Raw genomic sequence first — 18,977 nt, 5'->3', positions numbered from 1 at the left:
GCATCAACTGATGGTAAATGAATTGACATGCTCATGACATACACCTCTGTTCGCTCACGCCCTCGCTAACTTCGGTGTGTCAGTGTGCCATTTACCGTGGGTAAGATCACGTACCGATCATACTCCTAACTCGTGATCGGTTACGGCCCATGGTAAGATCACCTACTTTTTTACCAAAAAACATACCTCGGCTTAAATATACTAACACACTATGATGTTTAGTATGTTTAAGCTTACATTTCAGGTAATAGGAATTTAGGATCTTATCAATAATTAAACACCAGTTTTTTATGCATTTATACAAATAAACAAAATAATGTCTTCGTTTGTGTCATGTAGAATTCTTCGTCATTGATCATCCGATCTGGAAAAAGAAAACCGAATGTTATGTACATCCACACTTACATAAAATCACCATTTAGAGTCACGAGTACTTTAAAACTACGACGACGATTAAGGATGTTTGAGTAATGTTTCATCTAAAAATTATGGATTAATTATGTTTCTTTGACTTATTGGCATTCAAATAATCTCGAAAATTTTAACGTTATATTATGCAATAACAGTTTTACAGGAAATATATTATGAATTTTTATATTTAAATTTGTTATTATTAAAATAACTATCGGTTATTAATTATTATTCTGATTAAATAATTACCTCTAATATGGTATCTACTACATAAACCTCATTCAATAAACTAGATACATTTAGATTCAAATTTACTTACAATTAAATAATGCCTGGTCTAATCCTTTTTCTGCGTTCCGCTGTGATTTTTGATGAACTTCTCTAATTTTCAAGCATCTGAAAAAATGAAAAAAATAAATATATATTTTTTTTTCCATCAAACAACACACGTAAAAGTATAATAGTGTTTTATGAATAAGGTAAGATATTTATATCATATTACATTATTCAATTAAATTTATAACTCATCCCTGCCATACCTACTCTGTAAAAAAGTTAATGCAATAAAATCATGAAGCTAATTTAGGAAAATACTATTCAATAAGACTACCACATTAGATTTAAATATTTGATGGGTAACGAATAAATATATTGGTAATTATTTAATTTTAAAATGTATCAATGTTATTACATTGATACATTATTAATATTATTTATTAATAATGAATCTATTTCAAAAACTAAAATATTATCAATTTAAATCAAAACTTAAATAATTATTGTGTAATGAATTAAATCTATAATGAATACAATAACTACTACACTTACTTTTAACTATTCCTTTATCTTCCCATACACTTTTGATGTACTGAGCTGAAACCACGATGATACCTCTGCGCACTGCGTTGCAAATGAATGAGCCATCAGCCAAGACGGGAAATCATAGGAACTGCAGAACGACTGAGTCGCTAGGGTTGTCAAACCTACTATATAATATTATAGTATCCTACTATTTTAAGTGATCAAATACTATATTTCTAAAAAATAGTAGGCGAAACTACTATATTTTGCGTAAAGCAGAACGCAGTCAAGCTAAAATGAATCTTATTCCAAAAACGTTGTATTGTATTGTGTGCGTGCCACGTGATTATTTTATTTTTTCTTTTTTTGTCATCTACTATATTTTTTAAGTTGATAACTATATATGATAAATAAGTATTATATATGATAGAAAAAAGTTGGTAACTCTATTAGTCGCACGCAAATACATGCACACACGATGTTCCTGTGTTGAAACGTGAAGTTATCCATCCCAACATAGTGTTGCGATAATTCAAATTAATAGTTATACAAATAATCAGTAAGACATGAATAAATTCGATAAGATTTATCCAATAAAAATTAAACCATGCGTCAAATTCATAACTAAGTAAAATAAGGAATTATAAACATCGATAGACCGTGCTTGTAAATAATTTTTGAAACAAATAATTGTCACATTGATGTCGTTACGCATATTATATATGCGTAAATGAATTTAAAGGATGATAATTTTCATAATTTGATTGGAGGTAAAATAATCATGTTTATTACCCACAATATTCATTTATAATTTATTGGACTTATAGGGTAAAAACTGATCGCCTCTTAAATTATCTCTTTAATCGAGTTCTCGCTTCTAGTTCACATCCCTGATCTGGAAAAAAGTGCAAGCTGTCAAACAAGAATATAATATTACACATACATACTGTAAAACCAACACTCGTTTTACGGTAGGGGAGCCGAAGAGAGGATTTCTGCAGTTGCTCGAGCGCGTCAGCTTATTTAATTAAGCTAATTATATTAAGCTTGTGTATGCTTCCCACATGTCTCTAGTTAACGTGGTATAGAAATCAGCTTATCTGAGTGGGGCGTTAAAAAAAATATTTTTAAGTATCAAATTGTCAGATTAAAATAGAGAACGTTGTGTAGACCCCAAATAAGCTTTTATTTAAAGCACTTAAAGTAAAGGGAAAGATATAAAGATTTGAAATTTTCAAAAATTAAAGTCCATATTTAAAAAACAAAGCCTTCTTGATTTATTTTTTTAATCCTGCTTGACGATTACATGTTTGTTTCCTTAAATTGAATAATAAATTCCCTTTTAAGACAATTTTTATATATAATTACTTTTTTAACTTCTAAATAGCTGCATTTTGTCATTGCCCCACTGTCATAATATTTTTTTCTCCTCATTACTTAATCTACGAAATCTACTAGGTCCCCATGTCACTCGAGTAACTACAAAATTAGCTTGCTCGCCTCCCTACTATGGACAGCGGCAGAGATACAATTACAAAGCATTTCAATGAAACGCCGCAGCGAGCGCGCCACGTAGATTCGTCTTTATTCAATTTTATTCCATATTCAGCTACATTGATCAATAATAAGGTCGAAAGTTGTACTTAAGGCATCATTAGTTTAAATAACGTTTATGAAGCGTTTATATTTCATAATTACCATATTATCACAATTCACATACACACATTAAATATTCGGATTTACTTGCTTGTTTAAACAAAATAATTTATTTAATTTAATCTCTTCTTGGGAATTAGGTATTGGTTCAAGATTAAATTCGCTATAAAAGTATGCAACATTTAACATGCTTAAAAAAATGCACAGATGTATAAAGATACTTATCTAGATTTTGAAAATTTGGATGCATGATCAGTCAAATCAAATCAAACCATTTATTTCAGAAAATTTACATTCCATATAACGTTAGTAAACAACTAAGAATTGCTTATAATATATAATTAATATTAGTATATTTCCTAAAAATGTAGAATAAACTATAGTATGTAGAATAAATAACAATAAATAAAAAACTTTACTAAACATTAATTAAACGAAAAACGGATTAATTATTATTAAGTAATTGTTATTTAAAATCAAGCAAAATTATATAACATTAAAACGGACAAACATACGCACATACGTATCAACTCGCGCTTGATAACTTTTACACATTTTTGATGACAAAGACCTTTTTCCAACATAAAAGGCGATGCACGTTGGAACAAGTCACAATTTTTCAAGTGGCTTCGCACCAGTCTTCAATTTCAACGAGAAATAAAAGAATATAAAATGTCAGTGAGTATAGAATTAATATTATTATTCTTTTTTGTGATTAATTCATCAAGATGGGAAAATAATTTATATTTCTTCTTTAATAGGTCCGATTCAGAGTTTGAGGCCCCATCTGTGGTGTCGGTAGCACCGAAAAAGAAGTCAAAGGCGTCAAGCAGCAAACGCAAGGCCGGCCCCGAAAAGCAACGCGACTCATCGCCTCCGCTGGAGTTGACCCGCACCTCATCAGACAAAAGTGCTCAACGAAAGCGAAAATACTCCTCGCCGCACGAAGTTATAACTACACGGTAAGTTCGATTATTATATACTTTACGTTTGCTGAAATTCTATTTCTGATTCTGCTGGTTTTTAATTACTTACAAAGTGTCTGTAATAGTCAACACAGTCCCAACCACCATAATTCAGTTTGCATACAATGATTTCCTACTTTTTATTATTTATCAAAACTTAGTTCAGTATCCTGTTGAAGTCTGATAAAACTAGGCACCTAATTGTTTACAGTCAAAAGTGAATGTGCAATACACTTATTCCTATTTTGTTTGTTTTTTTACTAATATTTTTTCTCGATTATTGTATTTTAATGATATGTTAATTTTGTATTTTTACAGAACAAGGAGACCGGACTTATTCAATATCTTGCGGGCTGAGGAAGCTAGTTGCAGTGAACCCAAATCTCGTGGCGGGGAAATAATATCAAGCTTCTCCAGCCGAGTTTCTACGGGAACGTCTCGTCGGACTGCGAAGACCGGTGGCGAATATTTTGTGGACCTCAAGATCTACAAAAAATCGGACTACGTGTCTCACGCTGCTAATGTGCGATACAAGACGGCGCTGGTAAGTGTGAAGCTCCAGTGCGACGAGTCATCATCGTCTTGGGAGGCACTGCAAGGCTTCTTAGGACAAGCTTTTACCGAGTTTGAGGAGTCAGAGCCCGTCCATTACAGTGACAAAAAATAAAATTTACTAAGTAGGTTTACAGTTAATCAATTTATAGTAGATATTAATTTTCTTTTTATTATACTAGAATAGATTTATAACCTTTTTATTTTTTTTTTACATTAATATCGGTTACTGTATTATTGTTTTGATAGCATTGCCTTTTTTAATATAAAAAAATGCCTTTCTGTACGACGTGTAACGTATCTGTACATAGTAAATCATGGGTAGGTCATTTGCGAAGTAATTCACATAGAAAAAGTAGTAAGACAATAGAATACAGTGATGGTGTAGAAATCGTCAGCTCTGCATTTCGTAATCGTATTGTAACTTATAAGATATTACCTCTTGATCAACTTCAGTTAGCTTCAGTAGATATATTTTTTTTCGAAATTCGTAACAAGTTAAAATCTCTTTTAGATGAAAACCTTATTAAACATTCATGTGTTAAGGTTAATTTCGAACTATTTGGGACGTTTTTGAAGTTCAACAATAATTCACAAGAAATAAAATCTTTTGGAACCAAGAATAAAATATTACATAGTAATTATGATTTTGAAAAAATATATTTGGAAACAGTTAGTTATTTAAAAACTAGTATAGAGGAATTTGAGGATCGTGACAGTGGGTGGACATTTTTAAATAATTTATACATTGAGATTAATATCAATAAATATCAACCACTTAGCGGTTCGAGTTTTATCAGTTTACCCAAATCAATTCAGGCTAAAAAGGCGTGTTTAAATATTATGAATAAAGATCAGCATTGCTTTCTATGGAGTGTGACAGCAGCCTTATATCCAGCTAAAAATCACCCTGAAAGAATTTCATCATATCCTAATTTTCGTGAATTATTTAATATAAATGGAATGTTTTTTCCTGTAACTTTCCATGACATTAAAATTTTTGAAAAAAATAATCCTAATATTAAGTTCATAATTTATGGTTTAAAAAAAAGTAAAACTATTGTTGGGCCGTTGTATAAATCAGACATTAATAAAACATGCAACGAGAAAATTATACATTTGTTGTATCTAGAAAATAATAACACTTCTCATTATTGTTTGATCAAAGAACCTTCTAGACTGTTTAGAAGCCAAGTTACATCTCATCACAGCAAATTGTACTTCTGTGATTTGTGCTTCATATTTTTCAGTACTTCTAAAGAAGTTGAAAACCATTTATGTGGAGGCGTTGTAACTGTCCTCCCAAATAAGGGCTCAGTAATTAAATTTAAAAACTATGCTCGAAAACAAAACATGCCTTTTTGTATTTACGCAGATTTTGAGTCGATGCTACAAACCAATACTGAAGCTAACTGTTCTTCTAGCAAAAATACGACTACATTGCACCAACATTTACCTATAGCTTTTGGTTATTATATTGTTTGTCGTGATGACCCTAGTTACAATCGGTACGTATCATATCGAGGACCTGGTTGTGATAAGCAGTTTGTAGATTCGATTCTTAAAGACGTACAAAAAATATTTGATATACTTAGTACACCAGTCCCTATGATATTTTCTACGGCGGATAAGTCTGATTTTGATAATGCCACACGTTGTCATATTTGTGAAAATTTTATTTTTTCGGACAAAGTCCGTGACCATTGCCACGTTACTGGTCGTTACCGCGGAGCTGCGCATCCGTTTTGTAATTTACAGTATAAACGCCCTTCATTCGTCCCCATTTTTTTTCATAACTTAGCTGGTTATGATTGTCATCTTTTTATAAAAGCGTTAGGTGAGGTTCCTGGTAATATTAAAATAATACCTAAAACAAAAGAAAACTACATCTCATTTACCAAATTTGTACCAGTTACGAATAATCAGTTTTTTCAACTTCGATTCGTGGATTCATTTAAGTTTTTGGGAACAAGCTTAAGTAAATTGTCAGAGACATTAAAACCGGAAATGTTTAAAAACTTACAAAATCATTTCCCCGATGAAGATGAATTTCAGTTACTCACTCGTAAAGGCATTTATCCATACGAATATATGAACTCGTGGAAGCGGTATGACGAAAAAAGTCTACCCCCAAAAGAATGCTTTTATAGTTCCCTAACTGATCATGATATTTCTGATGAGGATTACCAGCACGCGTGCTTAATTTGGTCAACATTTCAAATCAAAGATTTAGATAGTTATACGGATTTATATCTAAAAACTGATGTGCTTTTACTGGCAGATATCTTTGAAAATTTTAGACAGACTTGCAAGCAACACTATCAATTAGACCCAGCTTTTTACTTAACAGCACCCAGTTTATCTTTTGATGCGATGTTATTAAAAACAGGAATACAATTGGAACTTATCGATGACTTGTCGATGGTGCGCATGTTACAGAGTGGTATCAGGGGAGGAGTATGTCTGTGCTCTCATAGACATGCAAAAGCAAATAATCCTTACTTAGAAAATTACAAACCATCAGAATCTCCTTCCTACGTCACTTATATTGATTGTAATAATTTATATGGATATAGTATGTGTCAATATTTACCATTATCAGATTTCAGATTTCTCAATGAACAAGAAATCAACAAATTAAATGTAACCGAAATACCGATTGATGCAGAGTGTGGTTATATTCTAGAAGTGGATTTACAATATCCTAAACATTTACATAACTTACATAATGATTTACCATTTTGTTCTGAAAAATGCATTCCACCCGGGGGGAAAACTTTCAAACTAGTTCCAAATTTATATGATAAATTTAAGTATGTTATACATTACATTCACTTGCAAACATGTTTAAAACATGGTTTAATATTAAAGAAAATTCATCGAGTGATTAGTTTTCGACAAAGCCCGTATTTGAAACAATACATTGATTTGAATACTGCTCTGAGACAAAAAAGTTCCTCAACATTTGAACAAGACTTTTTCAAACTCTTGAATAACAGTGTGTTTGGAAAAACTTTAGAAAATAATGAGAAGAGGGTCAATGTGCATTTAGTTAATTAGTGGGTTGATAATAATAATGTGACTAAGAAAAGGCAATGTGCACAAAAGCTTATCGCTCGTCCAAATTTCCATAGCGTGACAATTTTTAGTGAAAATCTAGTTGCGGTACAATTAAACTCTGATCAAATAATTTTGGATAAACCAATATACATTGGTTTTACCGTACTAGAATTGTCAAAAAGTCATATGTATAACTTTCATTACTCTGTTATTAAACCTTTTTATAAAAATAATGTACAGATGTGTTACACGGACACTGATAGTTTTGTATATCATATACGGACCCATGATTTTTATGATGACATAAAAAAACATTTTTTGCCTTACTTTGATACTAGTAATTTTTGTAATACTAATCAATATGATTTACCCATTCAAAATAAAAAAGTTCCTGGTTTGTTCAAGGATGAAATGGCGGGTAAAATCATAAGTGAATTTGTAGGCCTTCGTTCAAAGTTATATTGTATTAAAACCATAAATAGCACAATCAAAAAAGCGAAAGGAATTAAGAAAAATATTGTCAGCAATTTCAATGTTACTGATTACCAAAAAACTCTGTACGAAGGCAACATTGTTCATAAAACAAATGTTTTATTTAAGTCAATAAAACACGAGTTGTACACATGTGCTGTGAAGAAAGTTGCTCTGTCTGGTGATGATGACAAGAGAGTCATATCTAAAGATAAAATTTCAACTAAATCATGGGGACATACTAGTATATTTAACTTTTAACTAGATTTAATAAGCTGTACCTAATTAAGAAATTCTTTGTATTATTTACTTTCTTAGCATAACCTGTGTATTTAGTATGTATATTATGTAGATTTAGAAATAAAATATCATTTACTAAATAAATTTGTTTTATTTATTATTTCTCAACTACATAGATTTTGCAAGCAAACCTGCAGGCTGATGCTAAATTCAAGTAACGTAAAGTTTTATCAAGTTGAAACATGCTTTACTTGAGTAATCTGAATCCACACGTGCCGCGCGCGCATGCCAATATCCCTAGCATGGCCGCCAGTACAAATACGAAAGTATAGACAAACTGTGGACTTGAGGTGTCATTCCGATCTTTTTTCGTTCCGAAAAATTCAATTAAAATGCCACTTTATGACAGACTATAGTCCTAAAAATTCAAATAATATCCTACTTTATGACATAGGCTATAATCTGTCATAAAGTGGCATTATAATTGAATTTTTGTCGGTCGCAATTAGTCGCGTTAAAGATCGGAATGGCACCTCAAGTCCACAGTTTGTCTATACTTTCGCGTTTCTACTGGTGGCCATGCTAGGGCTACAGGTAGTACAACCTACGCTACGTATATATGAGCGCGCGGTACTGTTTGTAACATGAGTCCTCATTCATAATAATGCCACCTACATGATGCAATCACTATAATAATGTGAAGACTTTGTTTTAGTATTCATTCTTGCGTCGATAAGCACTGTAATTAGTTACTCACGTCTACATAATTTACAAAACAAAACTTAACTTATATTATAGTTACTCACGTGTACATAATTTACGTATTTTTTGGTAATAGAGTCTTGGACCTGACTACACAACGGTAAGTTGATTTATTATTGATTTAAGTCATTAAAATACATTTAAAAAATAATCGTTAATTCCAAAGATTGCTGATTTGGTGTTAAATATTTTCTTTTTTTACAGATAATGGAACGCGTAGAAGATTTGACTGCTACATCCGAAGACAATGTCTACCGACATGAATATGGGGATACTTTCCAGTATGCTCAAGATCCTTTGGAAGGATTTACTGAAGAGTTTTTAAAAATGAAAGCTCAGCAAAAGCCGAACGCTGAGATTCGGGAACGTCGTCCAGCAAAATTAAGAAAAAAATGTGTTTCTAAAAGTGCACTAAGTAAACTACATAATATCCCAGTTCATTCGTTTGTGATAAACAGCGTTCCCAAAAAAGGTTTCCGTCTGATAAAGATCTCAGTGTTTGATTTAGATGGATCCCAGCAACATTGTGACAGTATAGACGATGATAATTTTTTGTTATCCGCACAATATGTTGTGAATGAAAACGGTGATGAAATAATGGACCAAACCGAGAAGTTAGTCAGTAATATATCAAAAAAAATATGTAATTACAGTTATACGAGTTGGTTTTAGTTTACTTTGGTATTAAGTATTTGTTTTAGCTGTAGGGTCGCAATAGACTTTAGAATGAATAAGTCGATAAAATTGCAAGATATATAATTTGTATGAAAATAATATAAGTTAGGGTTTGTTTTGTAAATTAATGTGTACGTAATTATTGCTTAAATAAATTGTATGTGTGATGTGAATATATTTGTTTTATTTCTATTTCATTCAACTTTAATTATTTAAATAAAAAGCAATAAATATAAGTTATTTTTTATTGAAAGTGTACATTATTTTCTAAACACCATTTTTTAAACATAATACATTTTTTAAGGCACAATACTTCTTATGAATAAAACAGTTATACGATTCTTCCTTACAATACAGATCGTACAGAATGTTAAATCTTGGAATGTCTTTGTAACTTATATCTACAATATTATTATGATCACACAGTTCTTTCACCCATTTCACTTTCTCTTCACCTTTTACGATAATGTTTCGGTCTTTTAAGTAAGGTTTAATAATTCTTCTGAATTCTCTGTAATCGATATAGCCTTCGCTCCATCGAAACCCTCTATTTCTTTCTAACCACCGAACATTCTTTTTTTCATCATCGGTTAGCGCTGAGAATGGGTACGAAATGTACATTTGAAACCTTTTCTTTAGTTGTCCTGTTGTAGACAATTACTTTGCCTTCGATATACAAACTGCTGAGCGAAGGCAGCACATATAGGTCTTGTTGATTGATGGGGATTCGTATTTCATCATTCTTGTTGAAACTTGTTACATACGGTCTGTACGAATGATACTCAAAACTTTCGATGCTGTTGTCGTATGAGGTTTGTTGAGATATGTTTAAAATATTCATTTTATTAAACCAATTAGCTTGAGGTATTCTTTATTGCTTTTGGTAAGCTTCTTTTTTAACTGCTGTCGTGTGTCTTTGTGAGAAGATCTTTTAGGACTGACTTGGACATTTGATATGGCAGGGGTTTTATGAAAATTTATCATTTTTTTCTAAAATGTAAATACAATTGTACCTCTTCACCTCGTAAATTTATTTCTTTGTTATCAGCGTCTAACAGTCGTATATTGATGGAACTAATAGAAGTTTGATTGACTGGAAAATAAATTAAATTTTTTGGTATTTCTATTATTCGATAACCAGGAGGTACATTAGGTACAAATTCGTAAATAATATGGCTTGCTTTTCCGTTCACAAATGAACCACTAACTACATCACATTCAATCCTCACGATAGTTGTTGATAGAATGCTGACAGGATACTGTGAATCAGTGCTTATATTAGCTTTTATTGTTTCCATTCCAAAGCCTAGTATGTTGCCAATTGAATCATCTTTATTAAAATGAACGTCTTTAGAACAAAATATATTTGTTTTCAATGTGTTATTATTGCATCTTAGTTTAAGCAGTGTATTTTTTATGTTAGTTTTCAAATAATCACAAATATCTTGAAGCTCGTAGGACCCTTCAGGAATTTCGATCATTTCATTATCACCGTAATAAAACTTGTTGTTTCGTCCATCAATATTAGGTATAGAGTTGAAAGTTGAAAAGTGCAAAAGACCACATTCATAGTCTCCAAGAAGTTCCAACGTCGGAGAATAGTTTGTCGTCAAAGAGGCTCCGCTCCCGGTTATAGATACAGTGAAAGACATTTTGATACTGACACGTTTATTTATTTTTAATATTATTTAAATGTTTCTTCCAATATTTTTTTAAAAATTTAATACATAGATGACCACAGTTTGTTGTTCCAAATGCTTGATGTCTGTTATAATTATAGTTTATGGGCAAATTATACATATATTTCATCAGTTCTAATGGTGGTTTTAAATTACCAAAGCTATCATAGTATTCTACGTAGCTGTTTTGTTTTACATAGGCTACCCAATGTGTGCCAGGATTCACGTTACTATCTAAATTTACAATTCCACATTCTATTTTTCTAGGTTTTAAAGGCAACTTATCTCTCATGTAAACGCCGCGAAAGTATGGAATATCACTAGCATACTCCAATATGTCTAAATTCGTGAGCGCACGCCTGGGCAGCCGCCTAATTAGTTTTTTGATGGGTTCAAATATAACCCTGCTCCTTTTTTATGAGGTTTAATATATAATCCTTTTCCAAGAGCGACCGCTTCCATCATTCTGTTGTGTCTTTCAGATTCTTGGAGACTCTTTTGTGCCGCTTTAGAATCGTTTACGGCTTTGGCTATATCTGCCGCACCTCCTGCTAATGAACCTAACGCCGACAATCCCGCAAAAATAGGAATAAGCGGTAAAAGTCCACCACATTTTGGAAGTGGAATTATACGTGGTAAACATATTCCTTTCTTTTTGCTGAACAGTTTTTTCGCAGCTGCATACGCATATTTTATAGCAGAGTGATGATCCTTGGATTTAAGTTTTTTTAAATGGGCATGTATTTTTTTAATACCTTTCTTAAATGATTTAATACCACTTCCAGCTCTGATTTTTGTTTTCATAGCATTTTTTACTATCCACGAGGCAATCTTTTCTCCCTTACCAGCATCTTTTGATTTCAACCTCTTCTTTGCCATACTCAAAAGTTCTAAATCAGCTTTACGTCGAGCACTAGGATCTTTATTTATATAAGCAATATCGTGATGCATGCAAGCTTCATCCAATTTGTTAACTCCTCGATCGCCTTGTAGTATTCGTTTTTGAAGTTTCGTCCCAGGACCGCAAAATTGATATCCAGGTAAATGCAACTCAAACGGTAAATGGTCTATCAAGTTATTGATTACACCACTACCTTCCTTCATTGATAAGTATGTATTGTGATATAGCACTGATTATGTGCTTTATATATCTAAATAACTAATTCACTTTTATCTATCCAACTGTTTTCTTCGGCACTCAATCCTAACCACTTCACAAAAAGTTTGTTGCCTTTTTTCTTTAGAACTTTTTCGATAAGATAAATATCAGGAAATTTAGTTTTTTGTAATTCTTTTCCATAAAAACAACCAACAATGTTTTGTTTATGTTTGTCTTGTAATTGATACGTTTGAGGACTAGTTTCGTTGACTTTTATGATGCGAAATATTTCCGTTGACCAATTAGGGGTGTAGCCTTTATAAAAATCTCCTTTGTATTTACTTATACGAACAAAATCGCCAACTCGAAAAGACGATTCTTTGCGTACTTTTTTTGGCTGTTGGCTTTTGATAATATTCAATCGAACTGTATTTTGATTTGAACTGTTAACGTCTATTGGTTTATGTTTTGTAATGCGGTGCAGAGTATTGTTATAATTCTGCACAACGGACTTCAAATTATTTTTATACCATTCATATTTTCCACATAAACTAAATAATTTGTAAAGACGTAATTTTATAGTTCTTATCACTCGTTCGACGATAGAAGCTTTTTTTACAGAACATGTGAAATAATGATTTATGTTATAAGTTTTCATTAAATGCTTAAAAGAATCGTTATAAAACTCTTTACCTAGATCTGTTTGTAAGTTTTTAGGTTTTCGTGTGGATTCTGATAATATACTGCACATAGCACTTGATACAAATTTTTTAGATTTTGATTTTAACGGTCTAACCCACACGTATTTTGATAAAACATCAATTACTATGAGAACATATTTAAATCCTTTATTAATCGACGAATATTTTTGTAAGTCCACTAGGTCAGCTTGCCATAAATCATCCAGACCTTTAATGACTGTATGTCGACGAGCGAAGTTTCGTCTCGCTCCTCTGTGTAGTTCATTCACTATATCTTGTTTACTCATTCTGAACAGATTTTGCTGCAATCATGTTATCGATTTCTTGTTTTGTGTAGTAGATTTTACTAAAATTTGTAGTAGTAATTTTTTCTAAACTATGAAGAAAGTTTCTGACATTACTTTGGATTTTCATCATTTCATTTTTAAGGGCTTGGACACTTTTATCTACGTATTCTTTATTCACAGCCTCGTCGTCTTTTTCTGGAATTTGCACCCCTTTTAATTTCGATGACTTTAAATCGAATTCCCCTGTATCGGACCTTACCAATGTATCGCTAAGAATTTCAGAAAATTCAGATAATCGTAAACGCTTATGAACGTGATGACCAAATTTGTCTATATTCATTGCCGTCTTGCTGGGTTCTGCAGTGTAATAGAACTGCTAAATTTTCCTGATGGCAGCCTTATATATTTCATTTTTTTAATGATACCAGCTTCCTTCATTTCTTCAAGTATGGCATTAACTTCATTATCTAATCCCGTATTACCAGCTGCCCGAGATGCAAGTAATATTTTTAGTCTCTCAACTAACTCATTAGGATCATTCCAGTATACTAAATCAGTGTCTTTCTTAACTTCTTTCAAAATGTTGATTCCTTCACCTCGCTGAAGACTTTCTACGCTACTGGTATTATTTCTAGCGAATTTAAATAGTGGCTTTATCACGTGAGTATATTTGAACCCTTTATTACCATTTATTTGGTTCGATGGTTTCCAGTTACGTTTATGTGCATTTGTGTCGATGAGTAGCAATTTATAATTTTGTAAGTCTTCCTCTGTAATAATATCTAAATTAGGTTTTTTTTTGTACAACAATTCTGCCAGACCAGAAGTTTTTTTTAAAGAGCGGCTTCTAATTTTCAGAACTTTTCCATCATCATGTAAACGGGTTTTGCCTAGCCAAAGTTTTCCTCGTTCACTTCTTACTCCATATGGTATATCTTCTTTCAGCGCTTCAGACGATACAGACCAAGACAAAGAATCGTTTGCGATACTCGGTGATGATTGAATAGATTTAAATGAGTTCTCATTATCCTCAGAAGGTGATGTAGTAAGCGTTTTGTCAGGTGTTTTAGAACTAAAGTCGTCATTATCTGAATTTTCTTCATCATCAAGATCCGTCTCAGATTCTTCAAATTTTTCATGTGAACGATTTGAAGATTCTTCTTCGTCTTCTTCATGACGTTTTTTTTCAGTTTTGCTTGCTAATAATTTTAGCGGACTGACGATCGGTTGAAATATCGTCTCCAGTGCCATGTCATTTGTGTTTTTAGTATTTTTTATCATTTCTACCTTTCTTTTCACTGCAGACGCTGATTTCACAATTTGTTCCTTAAGATTCCGCTCCATGTTAAGAATTCTACTCTGATTGATGTCTCAAGTTATACTACTACGTAGTGGGGTACGTATAAGCTTTATAGAATAAATTAATCCACTATTATAAATGTATCAAATTTCATTCTGTAACAACCATTATTTCGTTCACAATCCTTATTGATTACCACATAACTGTACGGTTTACTCCACACAGTTGAACACATTTCACGGAATTGCGACCACGTCATATCAGACCCTACATGTTCATCGTAGATGTGTCTTAGATTAATCTCGTCTTGTTTAAACAATATGATGAGATTGGCATTATCTCTTACTAGTTGTTTCGGTATTTTAGTATAAGTTTGGTTAAGATAAAAGCAATCAATATTTTTGTGACGACCCATAGCAAAATAATCACGTATATTATTTTGATTTTCGCATGCAACATCGTCAAATATTATGATAGAATTAGGTAAGGCTTCTTGTGGACTTAAAATTTCACTGTTATGATTATACTTGTGATACGATGTATCCTCAACTTTTTCCAATACTTTTTCTAAAAAGACGTATTTAGGTTGATACAAAGACTTTGAATACACATAAAGGTTTCTGAATCGTGGACCATTCGGGTGTAGTAACAAACTGATTACTAAATTTGTTTTCCCACAGTTTGAGGGACCACAAACAATACTGCGAATGGTATTTGGTAGTAAATTTCCATGTCGCTTAACTTCATTTTTAACTGCAGGACAGACACATTCTAATTTAAGTGATTCTTTTTGTTTCAGAAATTTCATATCTGTTTAATCCAATCGACCACTGTGATTAGTGGATTATGACAAAATGATAATCATGCAGTGTGTTGACTCATATAAACAGATAGCTTCAAACATACGAAATTCAATGTTCCTATAATAGCTCTCTAGATTTTTCAGCCGTCCAATCATCGATGAGAAGCGATTTTTGATCACTTGATGCATGAACGAACAGAAGTTATTGGGTATTCTGACACACCGAAGAGAGCGAGGGCGCGAGCAAACAGAGGTGCATGTCATGAGCGTGTCATTTCATTTACCATCAGTTGATGCATAAACGTAAGTGGCACACTGACACACCAAAGTGAGCGAGGGCGCGAGCGGACAGAGGTGCATGTCGTGAGCATGTCATTTCATTTACCATCAGTTGATGCATAAACGAACAGGAGTTATTGGGCATTCTGTCCCACCTTCACCAAAGTGAGCGAGCGCGCGAGCGAACGGAGGTGGGACAGAATGCCCAATAACTCCCTACTCCTCTTCTCTTGCTTTCATTTTCAAATTTTTTTCATTCAACCTTTTGATTTCTTTTAAATGTTTCACCTTTATGCGATAAATTTGCTTCCTGTATTTTTCTATACTTCTTTGCAACAGTGTATTTTTATTGATTGCAGATTCGTATGCACGTCTTAATTTTCTAATCATGGAACTGTGGTTTTTATTCATACAAGTTGTCCCAGCAGGCGAATCACTTTTCTTCTCCTTCTTTTCACTCTCAGTTTTTTTCTCTTTCTGACTTCTTTTCTGTTCTCTCCATCTTCTTCTTTGGTCTACCTTTTCTTTTTCTGATAATTCTTGATTTTTTTTTATTTTTTAATTTAATTCTATTTACATCTCTCTTTTTATATTCTTCGTATCTATCGGGGTCTTTTTTTAGCTTTTCGCGGTACCGTTTCATCTTTTCGGCTGGTGTAAGTGGCATCCTTAAAAACAAAATGTAAAGTTGAGAAGAAACCATAAAATGTAGACCGTATACGGTATTCATATGTGTGTACAGTAATCATAATTAAAGTGCACATAATATTTTGCTAGTTATATGCATAGAATTAGAACGTTAGAAAAGGCATTCCATACAATCGTCAGCGCGAAAATGTGTCACTCTTGAGATGAGTGAGCTCACTCATCTGTGACCAGTGCGCCTTAGGACGCGGTGACAGTCGGACGTGCTTAACTCATTGTTTACCGCGTTGTTTTTCACCACATTTCGCTTCAAAATGCCGTCGTGTGCCTTCCAAAAGTGCAGTAACAACACGAGGAATACAAATAAAGCCAAAGGTGTAATATTTCACACGTAATTACTAAGATTTTATTAATATTTAAATTATTGTCTTCCATTTTAAGAGAAAAATCAAAGCGAAGCGTAAGATGAGCGAAAGAGAAAGTAGTATATGCTATTACTGTAAGACAAAAAGGACGACAATATTTTCTCGATTCGATTAAAGCGTAAAATGAGCGAAAGAGAAAGTAGTATATGCTACTACTGTAAGACAAAAAAGGACGACAATATTTTCTCGATACACATTTTGCATGCAAAAACATTGCTACAGTTTTGACGGCATACGTCGTATCTAAGTATTTTGATATCGTTGGTTATATGGATTTCAGCACACTTTATCAAAGTTATACAATGAACTAAATTCTGAGAAAATACTTTGCTGGCACAAATGAAATACTTATTAGGTATATTTATTATTATTATTATTTATATTACTCACTATTATAAAATCCTAAGGTTGTGATTTCTTACGTTTACGCGAGTATCACTCATGATATTATAAGGTTTAAACACTTACGGATTTAATCGCGGAGCACTTTTATTAATCCCGACGTTTCGGCCACTTTGCAGCGGCCGTGGTCACGGGTAGACTGAGGTGACAGGCGTCCAATTTATTGAAGTTGTTCAACTACCCGACGATTCATCAATTTTTGTTTGCGTTCCGATCTACGCAGAACGAACTCACAGTGTCATGAAGCCGAGGTGTCCTAGATTTGTGCTTTAGTTTGTTTATCACTGGATCCCAACTAGATGGCAGCACCCAACCAACCAACCAACGTCGGGTAGTTGAACAACTTCAATAAATTGGACGCCTGTCACCTCAGTCTACCCGTGACCACGGCCGCTGCAAAGTGGCCGAAACGTCGGGATTAATAAAAGTGCTCCGCGATTAAATCCGTAAGTGTTTAAACCTTATAATATCATCCTAAGGTTGGTTAAACCAATCGTGCAGTGTACACTGTGCTTAAGGGTTCCATTCCGAAACTATTTGATTCCACTTCTACGTTACCAATGTTTTGGTTTCGGAATGGAAGTCACGGACACTAAACTTAGCACCAGCAACATTTTTTACATATTTCTAAGACAGTAAAACAACTTAGAAAGTTAAACAATCTACAAAGTTCGCTAAATACTTATAGAACGCAAAAACATAATTAATATGAGGTATACTATTAAACTTACTTTGTTATTGGTTTCGGTTCGTGGAATATGTTCGTTAGACCATACAGATGTCGCGGTGTTTTTGGCGCCTGGTCACTGCCGAAGTGAACGAATTCAAGATGGAGGCCGTTTACTATTAAAAACTGTATTGCCAGTGATAAAATACAAATTGGGAATGGTAGTTTTATATGTGGGAGTTTTATTAAAAAGTGGTTTCGGAAAGGAATTTTCCATACGAAACGAATTAAGTCCAAGTATCTATTTTAATGAATTAAATATTCAGGGTTTTAAATATATCGTTTTTGCCGCTTAAAAATAAGTCATTAAATGCCAAAATACCAAATATATATCAAAGATTATAGAAGATTATGAACATTCATAAAATATTTCTCATCTAACTTGCTCTATCCTTAGTGGGACAGCGTGAAAGTAGTACTATCTACTAAAACAATCTTAAATTATGTTATGTTAACTTACTTTTATCTGTGCAACATTTAAAATACTAATAAGTTACCTATCACAGATTATAATTCAAATGGTGTATCTATCAAAGACGCACTATTTAAATTTAAAAAGTAAACTAAAGTCTTGGGACATACTGAGAATACCAATGTACACTTTTTTTGAAAATGACCCTTTAACACTTTTTGAGTGATGCCAAATTAAAATACGCGGGAAAAGGAAAATGTTGCCCTATAAAAAATTGTTTTAGATTTTTTGGACATTCCTGGTTTTGCACCTGTACTCTTCATATAATGGAAATTATGTATGATGAAAAATATGTAACAGATTTTCTTAAGAGTTCCTTTGTGGAAGAATAATGTTTATCCAGTGTTATATAAAAGTATTAATGAATAAAAAGCCAGTTTAAAGATAAATATTTGTTTTATTTTTTTAGGATAAACCTCAGCTGTTCAATCATATATTATTATATATACAGTTTACCTACAATACAATTTAAATGGTTACCTATATTTACTTATATCTATTTTTGCTGAAATAGTAATACAGAGCTAGCAATGATTTTTAGCAAGCAGTTATCAGATAAAAAGTTA

At 32.5% G+C, this 18,977-nt stretch overlaps 2 protein-coding genes and 1 long non-coding RNA gene across 5 annotated transcripts; 1 reads left to right on the top strand and 2 right to left on the bottom strand.

Annotated features, from left to right (window-relative positions):
- Positions 1 to 282: 282 nt before the first annotated feature.
- On the bottom strand, positions 283 to 1,393 carry LOC121735755. Its single transcript, XR_006036905.1, has 3 exons — positions 1,240 to 1,393; positions 731 to 807; positions 283 to 364 (listed from the first exon to the last, which is right to left on the bottom strand). It is a non-coding gene; the product is annotated as an uncharacterized LOC121735755 (long non-coding RNA).
- Positions 1,394 to 3,363: 1,970 nt separating this feature from the next.
- On the top strand, positions 3,364 to 4,585 carry LOC121735754. Of its 3 annotated transcripts, none has more exons than XR_006036904.1 (3): positions 3,364 to 3,546; positions 3,630 to 3,830; positions 4,152 to 4,367. XR_006036904.1 is itself a non-coding variant. In XM_042126677.1 (3 exons), the coding sequence occupies exons 1-3, from the start codon at positions 3,461 to 3,463 to the stop codon at positions 4,498 to 4,500; spliced, it is 618 nt and encodes a 205-aa protein (XP_041982611.1). In that variant the 5' UTR covers positions 3,369 to 3,460; the 3' UTR covers positions 4,501 to 4,585. The 3 variants fall into 3 exon arrangements, 2 of the variants coding, with proteins under 2 accessions (XP_041982611.1, XP_041982612.1); XM_042126677.1 differs by having other exon boundaries at positions 3,369 to 3,526; positions 3,628 to 3,830; positions 4,152 to 4,585; XM_042126678.1 differs by having other exon boundaries at positions 3,370 to 3,542; positions 4,152 to 4,585.
- Positions 4,586 to 9,081: 4,496 nt separating this feature from the next.
- LOC121736224 lies at positions 9,082 to 16,434 on the bottom strand. The gene is made up of 4 exons (XM_042127311.1): positions 16,318 to 16,434; positions 15,187 to 15,226; positions 14,631 to 14,729; positions 9,082 to 9,652 (listed from the first exon to the last, which is right to left on the bottom strand). Exons 1-4 carry the CDS (start codon positions 16,405 to 16,407, stop codon positions 9,603 to 9,605), a joined length of 279 nt encoding a protein of 92 aa, XP_041983245.1. The 5' UTR covers positions 16,408 to 16,434; the 3' UTR covers positions 9,082 to 9,602.
- Positions 16,435 to 18,977: the final 2,543 nt, after the last annotated feature.

Source organism: Aricia agestis, chromosome 18, assembly GCF_905147365.1.
Source record: "Aricia agestis chromosome 18, ilAriAges1.1, whole genome shotgun sequence".
Lineage (NCBI taxonomy): Eukaryota > Metazoa > Arthropoda > Insecta > Lepidoptera > Lycaenidae > Aricia > Aricia agestis.
The sequence above is the reverse complement of the archived record's forward strand: the minus strand, read 5'-3'. Positions and strand labels throughout refer to the sequence as shown.

Coding starts and splice junctions, on each gene's coding strand:
- LOC121735754 (XM_042126677.1), top strand. CDS start 3,461: ATGCACGTTGGAACAAGTCACAATTTTTCAAGTGGCTTCGCACCAGTC. Junction 3,527..3,627: donor TCTTCAATTTCAACGAGAAA/TAAAAGAATATA, acceptor TTCTTCTTTAAT/AGGTCCGATTCAGAGTTTGA. Junction 3,831..4,151: donor CACGAAGTTATAACTACACG/GTAAGTTCGATT, acceptor GTATTTTTACAG/AACAAGGAGACCGGACTTAT.
- LOC121736224 (XM_042127311.1), bottom strand. CDS start 16,407: ATGCCACTTACACCAGCCGAAAAGATGAAACGGTACCGCGAAAAGCTA. Junction 14,730..15,186: donor GAGGATACATCGTATCACAA/GTATAATCATAA, acceptor GTATAACTTGAG/ACATCAATCAGAGTAGAATT. Junction 9,653..14,630: donor AAAGGTAGAAATGATAAAAA/ATACTAAAAACA, acceptor AATTTTATCGAC/TTATTCATTCTAAAGTCTAT.